This window comes from Pistacia vera, unplaced genomic scaffold (assembly GCF_008641045.1).
Source record: "Pistacia vera cultivar Batoury unplaced genomic scaffold, PisVer_v2 Contig849, whole genome shotgun sequence".
Classification (NCBI taxonomy): domain Eukaryota; kingdom Viridiplantae; phylum Streptophyta; class Magnoliopsida; order Sapindales; family Anacardiaceae; genus Pistacia; species Pistacia vera.
This window is the reverse complement of record NW_022196722.1, coordinates 93,419-116,887: the sequence shown is the minus strand read 5'-3', so window position 1 is coordinate 116,887 and position 23,469 is coordinate 93,419. Positions and strand designations below refer to the sequence as shown.

Here is a 23,469-nt window from a genome sequence, read left to right as displayed (position 1 = left end):
TGAAGGTAAAATAAGAAAAAAAAAAAGATAAGACGCCTTGTTTTGAGAGATCCCAAAACTTTGACCATTCTTTTTTTGACCCCAGAATGTGGGTAATTTATCAATAATTATATTCAACAATGACCACATTTATAATTTGAGAATTTGAAACACTTTATTGCAACTTACAAGAAAATCTGATCAATTTTAGACGTGATAATACCCAAAAAAATGTTCTCTCGTATACATTCCAAAGATGATCAAATTTTAGAAAACTTGATGTATTCCAAGGGTGATCAAATTTTGGAAAACCTGATGTCTAAAACACAGTAATTAACTTTGAGAAGCAATCAAGAATGTTTACTCTCTAGTCTCTATTGAATTTTTGGATTCAAACTTTGTAACCATCTACTACATTGTAACTTACATAATTTTTTGAACTTATAAGATATTTAATAAACCCCAAGTATTAGTTAAAATACGTACAAATTGACCTACACCCGGTTAAAATAATAATAATAATAAAAAACATTGAGGAATGAGGACCACGGCAGGCAACGCCTTTGTGATTAATAAGTCCAATGACTAATGAATTCCGAAGTTCTGATTCTCCTTACAATTAGATGGTATCAAATTCAATTGCATCAATTGGAATTATCAGGACAACAGGAAAACAAATTATAATCAAGAAGTAAGCCATCAATGTTCTATATTTTCATGCTGACGTGGTAGAACTAAATATGAAATACACATCCATGCTTCATACATACATATACATTGCTTCAAGATACAAATACAGAGAATTCACAATAACACTGAAAGAATATTACATGAACACAACAGCAACTTTAAATAATCAAATGAAGACATTACTCAACAATTACAATATGATTCATCTTTGAATAAGCAGCGCAGCTCCCACCAAGCCAAACCACAATGTCAAAGCTATCCAAAATGCACGGGTTTTCTCCAATCCTGCAGGAGGTCGCCACACCAAAAAGTCTCCTAGAAAGTCTCTGGATGATGGAAGCTGGTTGGTTGTTGAACCACTTCTTTCATCCCTGTCCTTGTTTTTGTCAGTCCATGTTGCTGCATAACTGCAATAAGCACATAAAAAATCCAGAAACCATTAAGATATTTGATTGAAAAAAAGCCGCTCATGCAAGATTTGAAGTGTGGAGAATGTTGTGGTGTATCCATGTATTTCTAGAGGCTTTAACATATGGAATACAAACAATTAAATTAAGACTAGGCACAAAGAAATGAAAGTGCACAGCATCGAACTATGAAATACTGGATTCAAAACTACAATAGTCAAGACAATAATAATAGGTTATTGTTTCAGAACTTAACATTACAAGTATATCAAACACTCTGTTTTCAATATCCGAGTCTGACCTAGATAACTATAGATGTCAGCTTACACTGTAATAGAACTATTTACAAGAGTTGCGTGCATTATGGGTAGATAAACATGAGACTATTCCAAAATGGCACCAAAAATAAATGGAAATAACAATATTAGGGGGGCTTTCAGCTATAAACATATCCTATCATTTCTTGTGGCTATGGTAGTGCAATATCACTAAATTCAATCCGTTAGTTGGGGTCATTTACATCAAAAGCCTAGAGCCCATAGGTGCGTAAAGACTATACATTATGTTAAAGGGTATAAAGCAATACCCTCAAGTATGAGGGAAGTGAATGTGGCCAAGTTCCTAAGTAGAATAATTATAACGTTAAGTTTAGAACACTTCATGGATAATTGACAATATAGTTGAGGATGAAGTGAAAACCCCAACTGTATGGAGGAAATGAGTATATTCATTCTTCAGAAACTGATAGTTACCAAAAAGAGTTTCTATAAGTAGCTTTCTCTAAGCAATCAAGTTATAAACACAGATAACCACCACAAAGACAGAAAGCAAGTAATGGGCACAATAGCATCACATAAAAAGAATTTAGTCTAGACAAAGTCAACTAGACTATGCATATATGTGAAGGTAGCCTATAGAAAGACATTCAAGGTAAGCAAGGTATTAATTAGGGCAGCACCACTCTGACCTAACTAAAGTATCCATAAGCTTCAGTGGGCAGAGAACAACAAATAATCAATTGGTCGTTTTTAATGTTTGGCTCCCCTTCTGGTTCAAGGTACTGAAGTCAATCAACTAGGGGCAGAAAATTTAGCAGTTGAAAAGTTTATAAGGAAACTAGAGTACAACATACACTTCTGTAAGAAAACAAACGGGCTTCGGAAACAGGTAATCCATATCGCTAATGCTAATCATATGTGTTTTATATTGATAATCTAACCAATTGCAAAACAACATTCGAAAAGATTATGGTACCAAGTTAATTACCTGTCATAACTAGAACCAATAAGTGGAATAGTAACCATCTCCTCCTGAGATATCTTGAGTTTAGGCGCTTGTAAGATGTATCTAAGATCTGCAGCTTGGCGGCGAATGCTGACACTGGGGTGCTTCTTCTCCAATTGCTGGTAAAGAGCAATGCAATCTGCGTGGCGGTTATTTGCCTCGTAAGCCATTGCAAGCCATATTTGAATCTGAAATTACCCAAATCAAAAGTTTCCCTGTTAATTCTGTTATCTAAATTTTCCGATGAACACAATAACTTGCCAATAATTTAAGATACTTATCGGGTATCAACCAACCTCACCGCCAAACAATGTGGGTCTAGGAATAATAGTGAGAGCACCTTCAAGAAACTCAATGGCTCGTCCATACATGCCCTTACCATAAGCCTTTTGTCCCAACTCGAACATCAATTGTGCTGTGGCTCTCCTCTCTGCCTGCTCCTTAGCCACCTGATCTCACAAACCAAAAAAAATCAATAAGTGATGATGATTAAAGTTGTAAATTTATAACGTAAAAATAACGAACTAACCTTTTCGAGTTCTTTTCTGACTCTCATCTTCTTCTCTTCCTCAGTCTCTTCTTTAGCTTCAGCTTCAATATCATCCTCCACTTTACTCTGTATTTCCTCAGCTTTCTTTTCTAACTCCCTCATCTCTTCAATCTCCTCCACTCTCTTTCTCATCTCCTTCTCCCAATCATACTCCTCCTCGTCACCATTTCCGTTTTCTTCGTCACTCGACCCTGCATCGAAATCCACACCATTCACCTTCGAATTCGACTTTCCACGTGTCACTACCCGGTGATTCCGACTCTCGCCCTCCGAGTCAAAGATCTTGTTCGTTAAAGCAGAGTAGTAAACGTGAAGGTCCCTCTTTGGTAGGTTCAAAACGACGTCGGCTGCCACCGGACGAGACTTCCGGTCCGTTATTATTGTCCGTGCCGAGGTCACGTCCAATAACAGCGCTAAATTTCCGAGAACCACCGCCATAGGAACAGTCAAGAGGGAGAGAAATCGGTGGAGTGAGATATGAATTTCAACTGACAAGGATCACTAGTGAAGATATTTAGATGCTGATTTGGTGTATAAGGACTAAAGTGTCCTCACTGTAAGTTGATATTAAATTATTAATCCTATAAGTTTTGAAAAGAGTGAGGGTAAACTCGTCTGAATAATTGTGAACGTGGCACTATTTAGACGAGTGTCGTGTTTAGAGACTGAAGTCTGTGGCAGTCCTCACGGAAGCAGTAACTTGATTTTATCAAACACGTCACAGCCAATGCAATATCTCACATCTAGCACGACGTCGTTTCGTAAGCCGAATTTGTGATCTAGCGGTGGGAAATCAAACACAACGAGCCTTGTTCTCTTCACAATCACCACCAGAAACAGCGGAAATGGAAATGTTTTTCTAACACGCATGCGCGTGCCCCACGCGCCCCCACTCGCCACAGGTTGCCACTCTATGGGTCCCTCTCTCTTGGAGCTTCTCTAAAAACTCTGCTCATTTTCTCTGCAGAGCTTTGCTTTATCGGTTACCATCTGTTTCCATGGCTCTATCGCTCTGTCACGTACCACCTGGCGTGTTCTCTTCATTTCACCACAAACAAACATTTTTCATTCAGCATCGCCGCAACAATCTCCGATGCTCGTTAGATAACAAACTCCGATTTTCTCCTTACTCTAAACGACACTATCTCGTCTCTCCTGTAAAATCCTCTTCAATTAACGGATTCTCTGTAGAGAAGAGCAGTGTAAAACCATTTGATAGAGAAGGAAATGTTGAATTTAATGAAAGGATTCGAAAATGGATTCATATCATTCAATCAGTTCTTCCCGGAGGAAGTTGGTGGAGCTTCAGTGATGACATCGAGCTTAAACTGATGGCGAAACCGGTGACTGTGTGGCGTGCGCTTAGTAAGATGTGGGAGTTAGTCTCGAAGGACCGTTGGGTTATTTATGCTGCCTTTTCTGCTTTAATTGTAGCGGCGGTGCGTGCGTTTTATTGGGAGAGAAGAGGCTATTTTGGAGTGACTTTTTCATTGCCTTCACTAATTAATTTGTATAAATGTTGCAGCTTTCGGAGATTTGCATACCACATTTTTTGACGGCATCAATCTTCACCGCACAGAGTGGTGACATCGCAGTGTTCCACCGCAACGTTCGTTTGTTGATTCTGTTATGTGTCACTTCTGGAATATGCAGGTTAAAATCTTGTATGGTCAATTCTCTCCTCCTTTACATTGCAAACTATGGCACGGCCCTATTTCTGCATCGGAGATGGGTTGTTCACACAATGTGGAAATACCCCGTTCTCTATTTTATTTATTTATTTATTTTTATAATGCGCATATGTCGAAAAGTAACTTAGTTTTCTTACAATTGTTCTGTCAATCACGAGTTGCGGAGGTTAAAATATAAAATAATAAAATATAGGTTGAGCAATATTTTGAACTTCTACTTCATATGGACTTTCCTATGCATTAGTTTATTGAACTGCTGATTCTGTGCTCTGTTTATCTGAACTTCAGCGGTCTCCGAGGGTGCTGTTTTGGCATTGCAAATATGATCCTAGTAAGTCTTATCAAATGATTTGTTTTTCACTTGTATTATTTTTTTGGTTGAAAAATTCATGGATGGTAGAGTCCTGTTTGATGATATAAAATTGTCTTACTTGCTTTGGAGGATTGTGTCTTAGGATAGACATAACCTTTCTTGAATTATGAGTTTATATTAAAGTTGTTGGGGTTTTCAATCATCCAAGAGGTGATCAAGTTGGGAATGCCTTTCTGGTTCCTTGCAGTGCAATACAATGGGGGACCAGTTTTTGTTAGAATGATTTTTTCCCATTTATCCAGTTTTCCATTTTTTGAAGGAACCATTGTTACGACTTTTTGTGGTCAATAGAGTATGACTTCAATACTGATTGAGTTCCTGTAACATTTTACAGGTGAAGCGAATGAGAGAAACATTATATTCTGCTCTTGTTTCTCAGGTTCTGAAACAATACACATTTGAATTTTGATAAAAATTTCTTGCCATTTGCATCTAAGCAAGATATAACTGTTTCCATATGTGCTTATGTAGACTACTTACTTTTATTGTCACGTCTGTTGTAGGATATATCCTTTTTTGACTCTGAGACAGTTGGTGACTTGACAAGTAGGCTTGGGTCAGACTGTCAGCAGGTTTCACGAGTTATTGGAAATGATCTCAATCTAATATTACGCAATGTTCTTCAGGTCTTTTCCCTCATCAATTGTTCACACTTCTGAGTTTGCTTAAAATATGATAATATAGTTTGTGCTAATGTTGTTCCTTTTCAGGGAGGAGGGGCATTGATCTACTTGCTTGTTTTGTCACGGCCACTTGGCTTATGCACATTGGTAATATGCTCGACTTTAGCAGGAGTGATGCTGATCTATGGCATGTAAGGTTTTACAGTTTATCAGTTTTTCCTCTTAAAATTTCTGGCTGCCTTCCTGAAAGTACATGAAGTAAAATGTATTTAATTGTAAGGGGATACATGGCAAGTCAACAAAGATAATGTGGAGATGTGTGTGTGCTTTAAGGTCAGTGACTTGTTCATTTGGATGAGATATGGTCAAGCAATTGAGTTTTCAAGAACTAGAAAGGCCTGAAAGTGAGTTAAAGTTATTGAGAGGAACCCCATGCCTTATGACCTCACAGAAAATACTTTCTTGCACTTTCTGAGATTACTTACAATGCACATTTCTTTTTTATGTTTAAGCATTCCGGTGAATTGTAATATGAACTACTTCTTTCTACTCTGTAGTACTGTTTCTTATCACTTCAACTATGTCCTGTATAGGTACCAGAAGAAGGCAGCAAAGTTAACACAAGAATTCACTGCTTCTGCCAATGAAGTAGAACAAGAAACATGATCTATAGCTTTTGTAAGAGATTCTGTTGTCAAATGCTTGCTATAATTAAAGATGGTACTAATTTTTTGTGTAGGTGGCACAAGAGACATTTTCTTTGATGAGAACTGTTCGTGTCTATGGAACAGAGAAGCTGGAGCTTGGAAGGTAATCTGTTCTTGTAGAAACTTGTCTTTTAAATCATCTTGTATTTGCACTTTACTTTTGCATGCACAATCCTTAACAAAAGGTAAATGTATGTGAACAGGTGCATATGTTTGTTATAAGTGGTTCTGACATAAAGACGTTTACATCTACGGTTGATAGGTACAAGCAGTGGCTAGATAAATTGGCTGGCATAAGTTTGCGACAGAGTGCTGCATATGGGTTCTGGAACCTGAGCTTCAATATGCTTTATCACTCAACTCAGGTTTATCTCTGTCATTGGTTTCAAGATTTTAAAGTGTTCACTATTTAAAGATATTTCCCTCATGCTCAACAATTACCAACTGCTGCATGAAAGTGCTTTTCAAATATTTGACATATTTTGAAGAAGTGATATTTGGCTCTAAATAACATTTTTTATGCTGGTAATACGTTGCGTTATGTATACTTGACCAGGCCCTGAATCCTGTGTACTTAACCTCAAGCTTGATAGAGTTCTAACATACACTCTTGTTATGACTTTTTAATGAATTCTAGCAAATTTTCAAAAAGACATGCATCCATCTTTAACTTAATATAATCACATATGAGGATGTCATATCTTATAGGAGCTTAGGTGCATACTTCCTAACTCCATTTCTGAGGGTCTGAAATACAAACCAAAAAAATCAATAGTGTGATGATTAAAGTTGTAAATTTATAACGTAAAAATAACGAACTAACCTTTTCGAGTTCTTTTCTGACTCTCATCTTCTTCTCTCCTCAGTCTCTTCTTTAGCTTCAGCTTCAATATCATCCTCCACTTTACTCTGTATTTCCTCAGCTTTCTTTTCTAACTCCCTCATCTCTTCAATCTCCTTCACTCTCTTTCTCATCTCCTTCTCCAATCATACTCTCCCTCGTCACCATTTCCGTTTTCTTCGCCACTCGACCCTGCATCGAAATCCACACCATTCACCTTCGAATTCGACTTCCCACGTGTCACTACCCTGTATTCCGACTCTCGCCCTCCGAGTCAAAGATCTTGTTCGTTAAAGCAGAGTAGTAAACGTGAAGGTCCCTCTTTGGTAGTTTCAAAACGACGTCGGCTGCCACCGACGAGACTTCCGGTCCGTTTTATTGTCCGTGCCGAGGTCACGTCCAATACAGCGCTATATTTCCGAGAACCACCGCCATAGGAACAGTCAAGAGGGAGAGAAATCGGTGGAGTGAGATATATTTCAACTACAAATCACTAGTGAAGATATTTGATGCTGATTTGGTGTATAAGGACTAAGTGTCCTCACTGTAAGTTGATATTAAATTTTAATCCTATAAGTTTTGAAAAGATGAGGGTAAACTCGTCTGAATATTGTGAACGTGGCACTATTTAGACGAGTGTCGTGTTTAGAGACTGAAGTCTGTGGCAGTCCTCACGGAAGCAGTAACTTGATTTTATCAAACACGTCACGCCAATGCAATATCTCACATCTAGCACGACGTCGTTTCGTAAGCCGAATTTTTATCTAGCGTGGGAAATCAAACACAACGAGCCTTGTTCTCTTCACAATCACCACCAGAAACAGCGAAATGGAAATGTTTTTCTAACAGCATGCGCGTGCCCCACGCGCCCCCACTCGCCACAGGTTGCCACTCTATGGGTCCCTCTCTCTTGGAGCTTCTCTAAACCTCTGCTCATTTTCTCTGCAGAGCTTTGCTTATCGGTTACCATCTGTTTCCATGGCTCTATCGCTCTGTCACGTACCACCTGGCGTGTTCTCTTCATTTCACCACAAACAAACTTTTTCATTCACCATCGCCGCAACAATCTCCGTGTGCTCGTTAGATAACAAACTCCGATTTTCTCCTTACTCTAAACGACCCTATCTCGTCTCTCCTGTAAAATCCTCTTCAATTAACGGATTCTCTGTAGAGAAGAGCAGTGTAAAACCATTTGATAGAGAAGGAAATGTTGAATTTAATGAAAGGATTCGAAAATGGATTCATATCATTCAATCATTCTTCCCGGAGGAAGTTGGTGGAGCTTCAGTGATGACATCGAGCTAAACTATGGCGAAACCGGTGACTGTGTGGCGTGCGCTTAGTAAATGTGGGAGTTATTCTCGAAGGACCGTTGGGTTATTTATGCTGCCTTTTCTGCTTTATGTAGCGGCGGTGCTTGCGTTTTATTGGGAGAGAAGAGGCTATTTTGCAGTGACTTTTTCATTGCCTTCACTAATTAATTTGTATAAATGTTGCAGCTTTCGAGATTTGCATACCACATTTTTTGACGGCATCAATCTTCACCGCACAGAGTGGTGACATCGCAGTGTTCCCGCAACGTTCGTTTGTTGATTCTGTTATGTGTCACTTCTGGAATAGAGAAGCAATCAAGAATGTTTACTCTCTAGTCTCTATTGAATTTTTGGATTCAAACTTTGTAACCATCTACTACATTGTAACTTACATAATTTTTTGAACTTATAAGATATTTAATAAACCCCAAGTATTAGTTAAAATACGTACAAATTGACCTACACCCGGTTAAAATAATAATAATAATAAAAAACATTGAGGAATGAGGACCACGGCAGGCAACGCCTTTGTGATTAATAAGTCCAATGACTAATGAATTCCGAAGTTCTGATTCTCCTTACAATTAGATGGTATCAAATTCAATTGCATCAATTGGAATTATCAGGACAACAGGAAAACAAATTATAATCAAGAAGTAAGCCATCAATGTTCTATATTTTCATGCTGACGTGGTAGAACTAAATATGAAATACACATCCATGCTTCATACATACATATACATTGCTTCAAGATACAAATACAGAGAATTCACAATAACACTGAAAGAATATTACATGAACACAACAGCAACTTTAAATAATCAAATGAAGACATTACTCAACAATTACAATATGATTCATCTTTGAATAAGCAGCGCAGCTCCCACCAAGCCAAACCACAATGTCAAAGCTATCCAAAATGCACGGGTTTTCTCCAATCCTGCAGGAGGTCGCCACACCAAAAAGTCTCCTAGAAAGTCTCTGGATGATGGAAGCTGGTTGGTTGTTGAACCACTTCTTTCATCCCTGTCCTTGTTTTTGTCAGTCCATGTTGCTGCATAACTGCAATAAGCACATAAAAAATCCAGAAACCATTAAGATATTTGATTGAAAAAAAGCCGCTCATGCAAGATTTGAAGTGTGGAGAATGTTGTGGTGTATCCATGTATTTCTAGAGGCTTTAACATATGGAATACAAACAATTAAATTAAGACTAGGCACAAAGAAATGAAAGTGCACAGCATCGAACTATGAAATACTGGATTCAAAACTACAATAGTCAAGACAATAATAATAGGTTATTGTTTCAGAACTTAACATTACAAGTATATCAAACACTCTGTTTTCAATATCCGAGTCTGACCTAGATAACTATAGATGTCAGCTTACACTGTAATAGAACTATTTACAAGAGTTGCGTGCATTATGGGTAGATAAACATGAGACTATTCCAAAATGGCACCAAAAATAAATGGAAATAACAATATTAGGGGGGCTTTCAGCTATAAACATATCCTATCATTTCTTGTGGCTATGGTAGTGCAATATCACTAAATTCAATCCGTTAGTTGGGGTCATTTACATCAAAAGCCTAGAGCCCATAGGTGCGTAAAGACTATACATTATGTTAAAGGGTATAAAGCAATACCCTCAAGTATGAGGGAAGTGAATGTGGCCAAGTTCCTAAGTAGAATAATTATAACGTTAAGTTTAGAACACTTCATGGATAATTGACAATATAGTTGAGGATGAAGTGAAAACCCCAACTGTATGGAGGAAATGAGTATATTCATTCTTCAGAAACTGATAGTTACCAAAAAGAGTTTCTATAAGTAGCTTTCTCTAAGCAATCAAGTTATAAACACAGATAACCACCACAAAGACAGAAAGCAAGTAATGGGCACAATAGCATCACATAAAAAGAATTTAGTCTAGACAAAGTCAACTAGACTATGCATATATGTGAAGGTAGCCTATAGAAAGACATTCAAGGTAAGCAAGGTATTAATTAGGGCAGCACCACTCTGACCTAACTAAAGTATCCATAAGCTTCAGTGGGCAGAGAACAACAAATAATCAATTGGTCGTTTTTAATGTTTGGCTCCCCTTCTGGTTCAAGGTACTGAAGTCAATCAACTAGGGGCAGAAAATTTAGCAGTTGAAAAGTTTATAAGGAAACTAGAGTACAACATACACTTCTGTAAGAAAACAAACGGGCTTCGGAAACAGGTAATCCATATCGCTAATGCTAATCATATGTGTTTTATATTGATAATCTAACCAATTGCAAAACAACATTCGAAAAGATTATGGTACCAAGTTAATTACCTGTCATAACTAGAACCAATAAGTGGAATAGTAACCATCTCCTCCTGAGATATCTTGAGTTTAGGCGCTTGTAAGATGTATCTAAGATCTGCAGCTTGGCGGCGAATGCTGACACTGGGGTGCTTCTTCTCCAATTGCTGGTAAAGAGCAATGCAATCTGCGTGGCGGTTATTTGCCTCGTAAGCCATTGCAAGCCATATTTGAATCTGAAATTACCCAAATCAAAAGTTTCCCTGTTAATTCTGTTATCTAAATTTTCCGATGAACACAATAACTTGCCAATAATTTAAGATACTTATCGGGTATCAACCAACCTCACCGCCAAACAATGTGGGTCTAGGAATAATAGTGAGAGCACCTTCAAGAAACTCAATGGCTCGTCCATACATGCCCTTACCATAAGCCTTTTGTCCCAACTCGAACATCAATTGTGCTGTGGCTCTCCTCTCTGCCTGCTCCTTAGCCACCTGATCTCACAAACCAAAAAAAATCAATAAGTGATGATGATTAAAGTTGTAAATTTATAACGTAAAAATAACGAACTAACCTTTTCGAGTTCTTTTCTGACTCTCATCTTCTTCTCTTCCTCAGTCTCTTCTTTAGCTTCAGCTTCAATATCATCCTCCACTTTACTCTGTATTTCCTCAGCTTTCTTTTCTAACTCCCTCATCTCTTCAATCTCCTCCACTCTCTTTCTCATCTCCTTCTCCCAATCATACTCCTCCTCGTCACCATTTCCGTTTTCTTCGTCACTCGACCCTGCATCGAAATCCACACCATTCACCTTCGAATTCGACTTTCCACGTGTCACTACCCGGTGATTCCGACTCTCGCCCTCCGAGTCAAAGATCTTGTTCGTTAAAGCAGAGTAGTAAACGTGAAGGTCCCTCTTTGGTAGGTTCAAAACGACGTCGGCTGCCACCGGACGAGACTTCCGGTCCGTTATTATTGTCCGTGCCGAGGTCACGTCCAATAACAGCGCTAAATTTCCGAGAACCACCGCCATAGGAACAGTCAAGAGGGAGAGAAATCGGTGGAGTGAGATATGAATTTCAACTGACAAGGATCACTAGTGAAGATATTTAGATGCTGATTTGGTGTATAAGGACTAAAGTGTCCTCACTGTAAGTTGATATTAAATTATTAATCCTATAAGTTTTGAAAAGAGTGAGGGTAAACTCGTCTGAATAATTGTGAACGTGGCACTATTTAGACGAGTGTCGTGTTTAGAGACTGAAGTCTGTGGCAGTCCTCACGGAAGCAGTAACTTGATTTTATCAAACACGTCACAGCCAATGCAATATCTCACATCTAGCACGACGTCGTTTCGTAAGCCGAATTTGTGATCTAGCGGTGGGAAATCAAACACAACGAGCCTTGTTCTCTTCACAATCACCACCAGAAACAGCGGAAATGGAAATGTTTTTCTAACACGCATGCGCGTGCCCCACGCGCCCCCACTCGCCACAGGTTGCCACTCTATGGGTCCCTCTCTCTTGGAGCTTCTCTAAAAACTCTGCTCATTTTCTCTGCAGAGCTTTGCTTTATCGGTTACCATCTGTTTCCATGGCTCTATCGCTCTGTCACGTACCACCTGGCGTGTTCTCTTCATTTCACCACAAACAAACATTTTTCATTCAGCATCGCCGCAACAATCTCCGATGCTCGTTAGATAACAAACTCCGATTTTCTCCTTACTCTAAACGACACTATCTCGTCTCTCCTGTAAAATCCTCTTCAATTAACGGATTCTCTGTAGAGAAGAGCAGTGTAAAACCATTTGATAGAGAAGGAAATGTTGAATTTAATGAAAGGATTCGAAAATGGATTCATATCATTCAATCAGTTCTTCCCGGAGGAAGTTGGTGGAGCTTCAGTGATGACATCGAGCTTAAACTGATGGCGAAACCGGTGACTGTGTGGCGTGCGCTTAGTAAGATGTGGGAGTTAGTCTCGAAGGACCGTTGGGTTATTTATGCTGCCTTTTCTGCTTTAATTGTAGCGGCGGTGCGTGCGTTTTATTGGGAGAGAAGAGGCTATTTTGGAGTGACTTTTTCATTGCCTTCACTAATTAATTTGTATAAATGTTGCAGCTTTCGGAGATTTGCATACCACATTTTTTGACGGCATCAATCTTCACCGCACAGAGTGGTGACATCGCAGTGTTCCACCGCAACGTTCGTTTGTTGATTCTGTTATGTGTCACTTCTGGAATATGCAGGTTAAAATCTTGTATGGTCAATTCTCTCCTCCTTTACATTGCAAACTATGGCACGGCCCTATTTCTGCATCGGAGATGGGTTGTTCACACAATGTGGAAATACCCCGTTCTCTATTTTATTTATTTATTTATTTTTATAATGCGCATATGTCGAAAAGTAACTTAGTTTTCTTACAATTGTTCTGTCAATCACGAGTTGCGGAGGTTAAAATATAAAATAATAAAATATAGGTTGAGCAATATTTTGAACTTCTACTTCATATGGACTTTCCTATGCATTAGTTTATTGAACTGCTGATTCTGTGCTCTGTTTATCTGAACTTCAGCGGTCTCCGAGGGTGCTGTTTTGGCATTGCAAATATGATCCTAGTAAGTCTTATCAAATGATTTGTTTTTCACTTGTATTATTTTTTTGGTTGAAAAATTCATGGATGGTAGAGTCCTGTTTGATGATATAAAATTGTCTTACTTGCTTTGGAGGATTGTGTCTTAGGATAGACATAACCTTTCTTGAATTATGAGTTTATATTAAAGTTGTTGGGGTTTTCAATCATCCAAGAGGTGATCAAGTTGGGAATGCCTTTCTGGTTCCTTGCAGTGCAATACAATGGGGGACCAGTTTTTGTTAGAATGATTTTTTCCCATTTATCCAGTTTTCCATTTTTTGAAGGAACCATTGTTACGACTTTTTGTGGTCAATAGAGTATGACTTCAATACTGATTGAGTTCCTGTAACATTTTACAGGTGAAGCGAATGAGAGAAACATTATATTCTGCTCTTGTTTCTCAGGTTCTGAAACAATACACATTTGAATTTTGATAAAAATTTCTTGCCATTTGCATCTAAGCAAGATATAACTGTTTCCATATGTGCTTATGTAGACTACTTACTTTTATTGTCACGTCTGTTGTAGGATATATCCTTTTTTGACTCTGAGACAGTTGGTGACTTGACAAGTAGGCTTGGGTCAGACTGTCAGCAGGTTTCACGAGTTATTGGAAATGATCTCAATCTAATATTACGCAATGTTCTTCAGGTCTTTTCCCTCATCAATTGTTCACACTTCTGAGTTTGCTTAAAATATGATAATATAGTTTGTGCTAATGTTGTTCCTTTTCAGGGAGGAGGGGCATTGATCTACTTGCTTGTTTTGTCACGGCCACTTGGCTTATGCACATTGGTAATATGCTCGACTTTAGCAGGAGTGATGCTGATCTATGGCATGTAAGGTTTTACAGTTTATCAGTTTTTCCTCTTAAAATTTCTGGCTGCCTTCCTGAAAGTACATGAAGTAAAATGTATTTAATTGTAAGGGGATACATGGCAAGTCAACAAAGATAATGTGGAGATGTGTGTGTGCTTTAAGGTCAGTGACTTGTTCATTTGGATGAGATATGGTCAAGCAATTGAGTTTTCAAGAACTAGAAAGGCCTGAAAGTGAGTTAAAGTTATTGAGAGGAACCCCATGCCTTATGACCTCACAGAAAATACTTTCTTGCACTTTCTGAGATTACTTACAATGCACATTTCTTTTTTATGTTTAAGCATTCCGGTGAATTGTAATATGAACTACTTCTTTCTACTCTGTAGTACTGTTTCTTATCACTTCAACTATGTCCTGTATAGGTACCAGAAGAAGGCAGCAAAGTTAACACAAGAATTCACTGCTTCTGCCAATGAAGTAGAACAAGAAACATGATCTATAGCTTTTGTAAGAGATTCTGTTGTCAAATGCTTGCTATAATTAAAGATGGTACTAATTTTTTGTGTAGGTGGCACAAGAGACATTTTCTTTGATGAGAACTGTTCGTGTCTATGGAACAGAGAAGCTGGAGCTTGGAAGGTAATCTGTTCTTGTAGAAACTTGTCTTTTAAATCATCTTGTATTTGCACTTTACTTTTGCATGCACAATCCTTAACAAAAGGTAAATGTATGTGAACAGGTGCATATGTTTGTTATAAGTGGTTCTGACATAAAGACGTTTACATCTACGGTTGATAGGTACAAGCAGTGGCTAGATAAATTGGCTGGCATAAGTTTGCGACAGAGTGCTGCATATGGGTTCTGGAACCTGAGCTTCAATATGCTTTATCACTCAACTCAGGTTTATCTCTGTCATTGGTTTCAAGATTTTAAAGTGTTCACTATTTAAAGATATTTCCCTCATGCTCAACAATTACCAACTGCTGCATGAAAGTGCTTTTCAAATATTTGACATATTTTGAAGAAGTGATATTTGGCTCTAAATAACATTTTTTATGCTGGTAATACATTGCGTTATGTATACTTGACCAGGCCCTGAATCCTGTGTACTTAACCTCAAGCTTGATAGAGTTCTAACATACACTCTTGTTATGACTTGTTAATGAATTCTAGCAAATTTTCAAAAAGACATGCATCCATCTTTAACTTAATATAATCACATATGAGGATGTCATATCTTATAGGAGCTTAGGTGCATACTTCCTAACTCCATTTCTGAGGGTCTGAAATACTAGGGGTGTGCAAAACCGGATATCCGATCTGGTTGGCCTTTATTTTGATCCGATCCAAATATTCGGATCAGCCAAGAAACCAATCTGAATCTGATCCGGTTTTGATCCGAACCGAATTTTCGGATCGGATAAACCGGATATCCGGTTTTAATCCGAATTTCAAAACAACATTACAACAAGAACTTTATTTGAAATTAAATCTTTTATATTTATCTAAAATTAAACTAAATTGGAGTTAAAAGACATAAAGATTTGATGAAATAACAAAACAACAGTCAAAAGGAACACAAAAAAATCTGCCAGAGCAAAACAGCACCAAAACACCTTGACAGAGCAATGAACAGTACAGACTACAAAACAGCAGCAAGAAACTGAAAACTGCAGCCACCAAACAGCCTGAAAAATGCCAGTAAACCAGCAGAGGAGACCAATACCTTTTGTTTGCTTTCCTTCAGTGCCGATTCTTCACAAAGAATATGTTGCTTACTGCTTATTTAAAACATTGAACCTATCCTGCCATTCACTAGACCAATATCCTATCAACCAAACACAAAAACTACTGCTCTAAATATCAAAGAGACCTAACAAATTAAGGAGAAGGAATAATAAGTCAATCTTAACAAATGTTGGAACAACAATCACCACTAAATCATCACAGCAATCGTATTCTCAAACAGACAAACTCTTGAGCTTCAGCCAACTAAGTTATAGGATACCAAGGCTTTCAGTAGATCTAAGAATGAGATGAAATGAAAACATATCTCTCAAAATCATGAAGAAGAGGTGCCGATTTTGTTTGGTTTTTTTTCGTTGAGTCTTAAGGAAAAAAGTTAGGGATTTGGGATCTAGGGTTAAGCAAAAAATGATTTGGGATTATTTTTATTTGGTTTTTAAAAACCGGATCGGATACAGATATCCCGTTTTTTGCACAGCCGATCCGATATCCGATCCGGAAATCTGGATCTTCTAATATATCTGATCCGAATCCGATCCGAATTTTCGGATCTCCGGTTTTTCGGATCGGATCCAGACCTGATACCGAATATCGGATTATTTTGCACACCCCTATGAAATATATTTACTGCATTCATTCTGGTGTATTAATAATTGATAATATGATTAAAAGATTGAACATTTTTACCTTTGAATTAATGCATCTTTTTCCAAAGTTTCATGCTTTAGTTTATATAAAATCATGCATGTACTATAACTTCCTATTTGAGTTCTAATCTTTTGTGTTTCTTCATACATTTTGGTTCAACGTAAATTCTGGGGTTGACTGATACTTTAATTGGCTAATATACTATGTAGGTTATTGCTGTGCTGATTGGAGGAATGTCTATTTTAAAGGGTAGTATAACTGCGGAGCAACTTACAAAGTTTATCTTATACAGTGAATGGCTGATCTATTCAACTTGGTGGGTGGGAGATAATTTATCATCTTTGATGCAATCTGTTGGGGCAAGTGAAAAAGTCTTCCAATTGATGGACCTCATGCCTAGTGACCAATTCATATCAAAAGGCAAGCAATTTATAAACTTCAATGGAATGTCTGACGTAATTTGATTGCTACATAATCAGAATCTGTCCTTTTCATGCCTACTTAAGTTTATTTGCCAATCCATATGTTGGGAGTTTGCTCCAAAAATGTTGATCTGAGGAAGGTTATTCTTGTTGTAAGACTTATTAATAGGTTGTTCATGATTTGATTGCTACATAATTAGATTTATTTTCTTTTTAACAAGTTGAAAACAGACCTTCAATGTGTTTTATGTGACTTGATATTTTATTTGATATATTCCTTTATGCAGAAATCATTTTCTTTTTCTTTTTCTTTATGTTATTTTAGATAAAATATAAATTTTGGTTTTCAATATTATTGCTTTGCAGGAAAAAAATTGCAAAGGCTGATGGGACAGATAGATTTCATTAATGTATCCTTTTACTACTCTTCCCGGCCAATGGTACTTTTTCCTGTCTCTCCATTATATTAACTCATCTGGCTTTTGATTTTTCCTGTTTGTGAGATTCTGCAGTGTGCAAGAGCCTTTCATTGTACCATAGGGCACTGGATATTCTTTTTCTAAATTTAAAATATTCCTTTTTGAAACTTACAAAAATGACTGAATCGCCCCAAACTCTAGTTTATGCGGGATCAAATCCAAGACCTTGTGAAACCTGGAACAGATTTAACAAGTTGAACTAACTAGTACTCATGGGGCAGTAAATATTCTATAAAGCCTTAGGGTGTATTTTTTGAGATGGTAATTTTAGGAGAACAGAATGAATAGTAGCTAAATGGATTGCCTTTGCTAGTTATTAAAACAGCTAATTATTCCCTCATTGCTGATAAAACAGTTTCCATTGTGCCCTTTTTCCCCTTAAATTCCTTGCTTAATGATAGGAACCCACTCCAATAACTCAACAATTGGGCTGGGTCATGGGTCTTTCATNCGAATATCGGATTATTTTGCACACCCCTATGAAATATATTTACTGCATTCATTCTGGTGTATTAATAATTGATAATATGATTAAAAGATTGAACATTTTTACCTTTGAATTAATGCATCTTTTTCCAAAGTTTCATGCTTTAGTTTATATAAAATCATGCATGTACTATAACTTCCTATTTGAGTTCTAATCTTTTGTGTTTCTTCATACATTTTGGTTCAACGTAAATTCTGGGGTTGACTGATACTTTAATTGGCTAATATACTATGTAGGTTATTGCTGTGCTGATAGGAGGAATGTCTATTTTAAAGGGTAGTATAACTGCGGAGCAACTTACAAAGTTTATCTTATACAGTGAATGGCTGATCTATTCAACTTGGTGGGTGGGAGATAATTTATCATCTTTGATGCAATCTGTTGGGGCAAGTGAAAAAGTCTTCCAATTGATGGACCTCATGCCTAGTGACCAATTCATATCAAAAGGCAAGCAATTTATAAACTTCAATGGAATGTCTGACGTAATTTGATTGCTACATAATCAGAATCTGTCCTTTTCATGCCTACTTAAGTTTATTTGCCAATCCATATGTTGGGAGTTTGCTCCAAAAATGTTGATCTGAGGAAGGTTATTCTTGTTGTAAGACTTATTAATAGGTTGTTCATGATTTGATTGCTACATAATTAGATTTATTTTCTTTTTAACAAGTTGAAAACAGACCTTCAATGTGTTTTATGTGACTTGATATTTTATTTGATATATTCCTTTATGCAGAAATCATTTTCTTTTTCTTTTTCTTTATGTTATTTTAGATAAAATATAAATTTTGGTTTTCAATATTATTGCTTTGCAGGAAAAAAATTGCAAAGGCTGATGGGACAGATAGATTTCATTAATGTATCCTTTTACTACTCTTCCCGGCCAATGGTACTTTTTCCTGTCTCTCCATTATATTAACTCATCTGGCTTTTGATTTTTCCTGTTTGTGAGATTCTGCAGTGTGCAAGAGCCTTTCATTGTACCATAGGGCACTGGATATTCTTTTTCTAAATTTAAAATATTCCTTTTTGAAACTTACAAAAATGACTGAATCGCCCCAAACTCTAGTTTATGCGGGATCAAATCCAAGACCTTGTGAAACCTGTAACAGATTTAACAAGTTGAACTAACTAGTACTCATGGGGCAGTAAGTATTCTATAAAGCCTTAGGGTGTATTTTTTGAGATGGTAATTTTAGGAGAACAGAATGAATAGTAGCTAAATGGATTGCCTTTGCTAGTTATTAAAACAGCTAATTATTCCCTCATTGCTGATAAAACAGTTTCCATTGTGCCCTTTTTCTCCTTAAATTCCTTGCTTAATGATAGGAACCCACTCCAATAACTCAACAATTGGGCTGGGTCATGGGTCTTTCATGGGCTTGAGTAAAACTCTCCTTAGAAAACCAGCTTGTCAAGGTAGGGTGCCGAAGCCCTTATAAACCCATATGCCCATTTTTTTCCCTTCCAATGTGGAATCCTAACACACTACCACGCTTCTGCAACCAACGTCCACGTTAGCCTCTTTACTCCTGTCGGCCTCTTTACTCCTGTCGGCCTCTTTAGCCCTTGGGTGACTACGCGGATCTCCTTTCCCTCGGGCCTCCATGCCCTTTCTCGAGATAGCAGCCCAAACCCAAGGTCAGCCTGCCACATAGGTGTAGGATCATGTTCTGATACCATTTGATAGGAACCCGCTCCAACAACTCAAACAATTGGGCTGAGCCATGGGTCTTTCATGAGCTTGGGTAAAACTCTCCTTGGAAAACCAGCTTGCCAAAGGAGGGTGCCCAATCCCTTATAAACCCACATACCCACATTTTTTCCTTTCAATGTGGGATCCTAACACACCAAGAGAAGAATGTAGGGAAGTTTGGGAGGAGCTAACCCTTGAAGTCAGCAATTAGGGAGGAGCTAGCTCCGAAGTCCAGCATTGTTTTTCCTTTCATATTTTGATTTTGTCCTTTTGGTTGATGTTTTAGGTGTATTTTGCTGTTTTGCTGCCACTGTTATCAATTTGTTGAATATCAATACACATATCTATTTTCTTCCAAAAAAATGTTGGGATCCCACATTGGAAGGGAAAAGGGTGGGCATGTGAGTTATAAAGGGCTTGGGCACCCTACCTTAGCAAGCCGGTTTTCGAAGGAGAGTTCTACCCAAGCCCACAAAAGGCCTACTGTCAAGCTCAATTGTTTTAGTTTTTAGATGGGTATCCATCAAATGATCAGAGCCAAACCTTGCCCGAGCCCATGTTCTGGAAGGGGCGATCTAGGAAAGGGTTACCTAGGAAGGGACGACCTCCGAGAGTTGGCCACTTAGAGTGAAGCGGTACAGAGACCAACGATGTTTTGGAAGGGGCGACTTGGGAAAGGGCTACCTTGGAAGGGGCGACCTGGGAGAGTAGGCCACCCAAAGTGGGCCAATGTGGACGGTGGGTCTCGAAGCATGGGGGAATGTTAGGATCCCACATTGGAAGGGAAAATGGTGGACATGTGGGTTATAAAGGGCTTGGACACCCTCCCTGGCAAGCCGGTTTTCCAATGAGAGTTTTACCCAAACCCACAAAAGGCCCACTACCCAGCCCAATTGTTTGAGTTGTTATATGGTTTCTCTCATGCATATTGAAATTGAGATCAATTGATTACTCAATTATCTTATAATCTCTTCTTCAGCATGACAGTATCGAAAACTAATTTGACTGTAGAATTCTTTTAAGTTATCACTAAATACATAAACTAATAGGTAAATAACCCAATAGTAGTTGAGCTTCAACTTGCCTTTTCAAGTACCTTGCTGATAGATTGACACAACCATCAGCAAATACCAACACAAGTATTAACCCAAGACACATACAATAAACTAATAATTTAATTTATACAATGAAAGGATTCAAACACAAGATCATTTAGTCAACATGGCTGTGATACCATTTTAAGTTATAACTTAACCTAGAAGGTTGAGCAGATAGGAAAGTGCATGATTATTTAAGTTGTAACTATTCTTCCATTGTTGTTACTACTGCAATAGCTAACTGGCATGCAATTGAACAGGTACCTGTACTGCAAAATGTTAGCATTTCAGTGAATCCAAGTGAAGTGGTTGCAATTGTAAGTGTTTCATTCACTCACCTTGGTCTTTCACGTCCACAACCATCATAGTAACTTATATGCCAAATTGTAATTTTTCTTAGGTCGGTCTTAGTGGTAGCGGAAAAAGCACCCTGGTGAATCTTTTGCTCCATCTTTATGAACCAACTAGTGGTCAGGTAGGTTTCTTTGTCCAATTTTGTGGTTCCAACATCTTGCAGTTCATACTAGGAACAGAAGACAATTTTATGACAATTAAATGAAAGATATTGCCATCAGGAATAAATAAATCAGCATTCACTCCTTCTTGATTGGTTATATATGTATAATATTATTTGATTCAATACAGCAACAAAGTAAAAGGCGATGTATGTGATTGGTGTCAAATTGTTTTTCTTATGATTTTAATCATACAATCTTTGTTTGTTGATGATGCTTATATCATTTATCTTTTAAACACTCATGATCTTGTGATTACCATTTTAATCAGCAATTTTCTGCTGTACGTTCATTGTTTGTTATGCAGGTGATCATTAATCGAACCTGTCATTAGCAATAGTATTTCTAATTTTAAATGTTTTTTGGTGGCTTCCCTTTGAAGAGTTTGAACCAAAAAAATTGATAGCAGATATTCTGTTCTCTTATTATTGTTATTGTTCTAATTAATAGTCAGTTGAGTTTTCATCAGTTCCTGTAATTGCAGATTTTGATAGATGGCTTCCCTCTTAAAGAGCTTGACATCAAGTGGCTGAGGGAAAGAATTGGATATGTTGGACAGGTTCTTTGTTAATTCATTTCACCCAAAAATTAATAAAATTCAGTAAGTGAGATAGATCTTTCCTCAAAAAATTGTTTTGAACAGGAACCAAAACTTTTCCGCATGGATATCAGTTCAAATATTAAATATGGATGTACTCGAGAAATAAAGCAGGAGGATATTGAGTGGGCTGCCAAGCAAGCATATGCCCATGACTTCATCTCATCGCTGCCCAATGGTTATGAAACACTTGTTGATGATGATTTGCTTAGTGGGGGACAGAAGCAGCGAATTGCTATTGCTCGTGCCATTCTTAGGGACCCTACTATTTTGATCCTTGATGAAGCCACCAGTGCATTGGATGCAGAGAGTGAACACAACATCAAGGTAGCTACTTTTGGCAATAGTTCAGTTCCTTGCTAATAAAAAAGAGAATTCATAAGACCTAAACGATCTATATTTTCTGTATGTAATGTATATATTTGCCACTCTATCTAGGGTGTTCTTCGTTCTATGAGAAGCGACAAGATGACAAAGAGAACTGTACTAGTAATTGCACACAGGTAAGTACAATCCAGTATCCCATACCTTCCTTTATGTGATTTTTTTCGAGTCTGTAGTTAAATTATTCATCCTCTACAGGCTTTCCACAATACAAGCAGCCGACAGGATAGTGGTAATGGATGGTGGCCGCATTGTTGAGGTTGGTACTGTAGTTTATTTAGTTTGGACTGCTGCTATCATGTCTATCATTGATTCTGAAAGCATTACCATCATTTGCATGATTGTTAACAATTCTATCCTCATTAAACAAGGGAATGCTTCACTCGCAAAAATACTCCATGAACGTAATTTTTATTCCATCACAGATGGGCACTCACGGGGAGCTTCTCCGGAAAGAAGGCCTGTATGCAAGACTGACCAGAAGACAAGCTGATGCAGTAGCATGATTGTGTGATAATACATCAGACGTTGGTCTCCTTATTTCAACTTATTTATGAGGAGATAAAGGTTGAAGCTATTTTTTCTACAGCTGACCCTTGTGTTTTATACCCAACAACAGAACCGAAGATGAATTATACAATGAAGCTGCAATGCCTCCGATCCTCCATGAATATACGAGGACGCCATAAATGGAGTGCAGCAGATGTAACCAAAATTCATTTGTTGTAATTACCAGTGTAACTCTAGACAAGCAAATGTGAAACTAGGAAGTCGGACGTCACGTCAAACAAGTCTGATAGTTTTACAATGACAATTTTTGATTAAGTGGGCGCACTCTATCTATTGACATTATTTAGCCCTTCGCGGGCTTCTTTCCAGATAAAATTGAGTGGCAAATGCACTTGTTTACAGTGACAGCTGTCTGTTAACGGTGTATTAATAAAAGATGAATATGAGGTAATTATTATTTACCCCACGATCTATTTTTACCAACTTCTTTTACATCCCGGACATGACAATGGAGTTATTAGTGTCACATCAGTTTTATCATACGGAAGGATAGTTGTTCCTCACGGAAGAAACGAGGGGCAGTTTATTACAACAAATTAAAAGACTATCAAGTTTTATTAATTAAATTTGATTAGTGCTTAATTAGGCTTAATGAAGTATTATGTAATCTTTTAA

At 37.6% G+C, this 23,469-nt stretch overlaps 4 protein-coding genes across 7 annotated transcripts; 2 read left to right on the top strand and 2 right to left on the bottom strand.

Annotated features, from left to right (window-relative positions):
* Window positions 1–705: 705 nt before the first annotated feature.
* On the bottom strand, window positions 706–3,412 carry LOC116118558. Its single transcript, XM_031404534.1, has 4 exons — window positions 2,890–3,412; window positions 2,657–2,809; window positions 2,343–2,548; window positions 706–1,076 (listed from the first exon to the last, which is right to left on the bottom strand). Exons 1-4 carry the CDS (start codon window positions 3,346–3,348, stop codon window positions 872–874), a joined length of 1,023 nt encoding a protein of 340 aa, XP_031260394.1. The 5' UTR covers window positions 3,349–3,412; the 3' UTR covers window positions 706–871.
* A 181-nt stretch (window positions 3,413–3,593) lies between these two features.
* LOC116118562 (ABC transporter B family member 26, chloroplastic-like) lies at window positions 3,594–6,732 on the top strand. 2 transcript variants are annotated; one of them, XM_031404539.1, is made up of 9 exons: window positions 3,594–4,349; window positions 4,436–4,563; window positions 4,890–4,932; window positions 5,309–5,353; window positions 5,478–5,600; window positions 5,685–5,788; window positions 6,191–6,245; window positions 6,337–6,407; window positions 6,567–6,732. In XM_031404539.1, the coding sequence occupies exons 1-9, from the start codon at window positions 3,909–3,911 to the stop codon at window positions 6,715–6,717; spliced, it is 1,161 nt and encodes a 386-aa protein (XP_031260399.1). In that variant the 5' UTR covers window positions 3,594–3,908; the 3' UTR covers window positions 6,718–6,732. The 2 variants fall into 2 exon arrangements, with proteins under 2 accessions (XP_031260399.1, XP_031260400.1); XM_031404540.1 differs by having other exon boundaries at window positions 6,508–6,666.
* A 2,417-nt stretch (window positions 6,733–9,149) lies between these two features.
* LOC116118563 lies at window positions 9,150–11,856 on the bottom strand. The gene is made up of 4 exons (XM_031404541.1): window positions 11,334–11,856; window positions 11,101–11,253; window positions 10,787–10,992; window positions 9,150–9,520 (listed from the first exon to the last, which is right to left on the bottom strand). Exons 1-4 carry the CDS (start codon window positions 11,790–11,792, stop codon window positions 9,316–9,318), a joined length of 1,023 nt encoding a protein of 340 aa, XP_031260401.1. The 5' UTR covers window positions 11,793–11,856; the 3' UTR covers window positions 9,150–9,315.
* Window positions 11,857–12,042: 186 nt separating this feature from the next.
* On the top strand, window positions 12,043–23,193 carry LOC116118560 (ABC transporter B family member 26, chloroplastic). Of its 3 annotated transcripts, none has more exons than XM_031404536.1 (18): window positions 12,043–12,793; window positions 12,880–13,007; window positions 13,334–13,376; window positions 13,753–13,797; window positions 13,922–14,044; window positions 14,129–14,232; window positions 14,635–14,689; window positions 14,781–14,851; window positions 15,011–15,113; window positions 16,816–17,026; window positions 18,810–18,883; window positions 21,048–21,104; window positions 21,188–21,262; window positions 21,787–21,861; window positions 21,946–22,227; window positions 22,339–22,403; window positions 22,483–22,543; window positions 22,710–22,796. In XM_031404536.1, exons 1-18 carry the CDS (start codon window positions 12,353–12,355, stop codon window positions 22,788–22,790), a joined length of 2,094 nt encoding a protein of 697 aa, XP_031260396.1. In that variant the 5' UTR covers window positions 12,043–12,352; the 3' UTR covers window positions 22,791–22,796. The 3 variants fall into 3 exon arrangements, with proteins under 3 accessions (XP_031260396.1, XP_031260397.1, XP_031260398.1); XM_031404537.1 differs by lacking the exon at window positions 16,816–17,026 and adding an exon at window positions 18,231–18,441 and having other exon boundaries at window positions 12,045–12,793; window positions 22,710–23,193; XM_031404538.1 differs by lacking the exon at window positions 18,810–18,883 and adding an exon at window positions 17,395–17,468 and having other exon boundaries at window positions 12,045–12,793; window positions 22,710–23,193.
* The last annotated feature ends 276 nt before the right edge of the window (window positions 23,194–23,469 follow it).

Coding starts and splice junctions, on each gene's coding strand:
- LOC116118558 (XM_031404534.1), bottom strand. CDS start 3,348: ATGGCGGTGGTTCTCGGAAATTTAGCGCTGTTATTGGACGTGACCTCG. Junction 2,549..2,656: donor CCACATTGTTTGGCGGTGAG/GTTGGTTGATAC, acceptor GGGTAATTTCAG/ATTCAAATATGGCTTGCAAT. Junction 1,077..2,342: donor ATTGGTTCTAGTTATGACAG/GTAATTAACTTG, acceptor TGCTTATTGCAG/TTATGCAGCAACATGGACTG.
- LOC116118562 (XM_031404539.1), top strand. CDS start 3,909: ATGGCTCTATCGCTCTGTCACGTACCACCTGGCGTGTTCTCTTCATTT. Junction 4,933..5,308: donor GCATTGCAAATATGATCCTA/GTAAGTCTTATC, acceptor AACATTTTACAG/GTGAAGCGAATGAGAGAAAC. Junction 5,354..5,477: donor ATTCTGCTCTTGTTTCTCAG/GTTCTGAAACAA, acceptor CGTCTGTTGTAG/GATATATCCTTTTTTGACTC.
- LOC116118563 (XM_031404541.1), bottom strand. CDS start 11,792: ATGGCGGTGGTTCTCGGAAATTTAGCGCTGTTATTGGACGTGACCTCG. Junction 11,254..11,333: donor TCAGAAAAGAACTCGAAAAG/GTTAGTTCGTTA, acceptor TTGTGAGATCAG/GTGGCTAAGGAGCAGGCAGA. Junction 9,521..10,786: donor ATTGGTTCTAGTTATGACAG/GTAATTAACTTG, acceptor TGCTTATTGCAG/TTATGCAGCAACATGGACTG.
- LOC116118560 (XM_031404537.1), top strand. CDS start 12,353: ATGGCTCTATCGCTCTGTCACGTACCACCTGGCGTGTTCTCTTCATTT. Junction 12,794..12,879: donor CTGCTTTAATTGTAGCGGCG/GTGCGTGCGTTT, acceptor TAAATGTTGCAG/CTTTCGGAGATTTGCATACC. Junction 14,045..14,128: donor TATTACGCAATGTTCTTCAG/GTCTTTTCCCTC, acceptor GTTCCTTTTCAG/GGAGGAGGGGCATTGATCTA.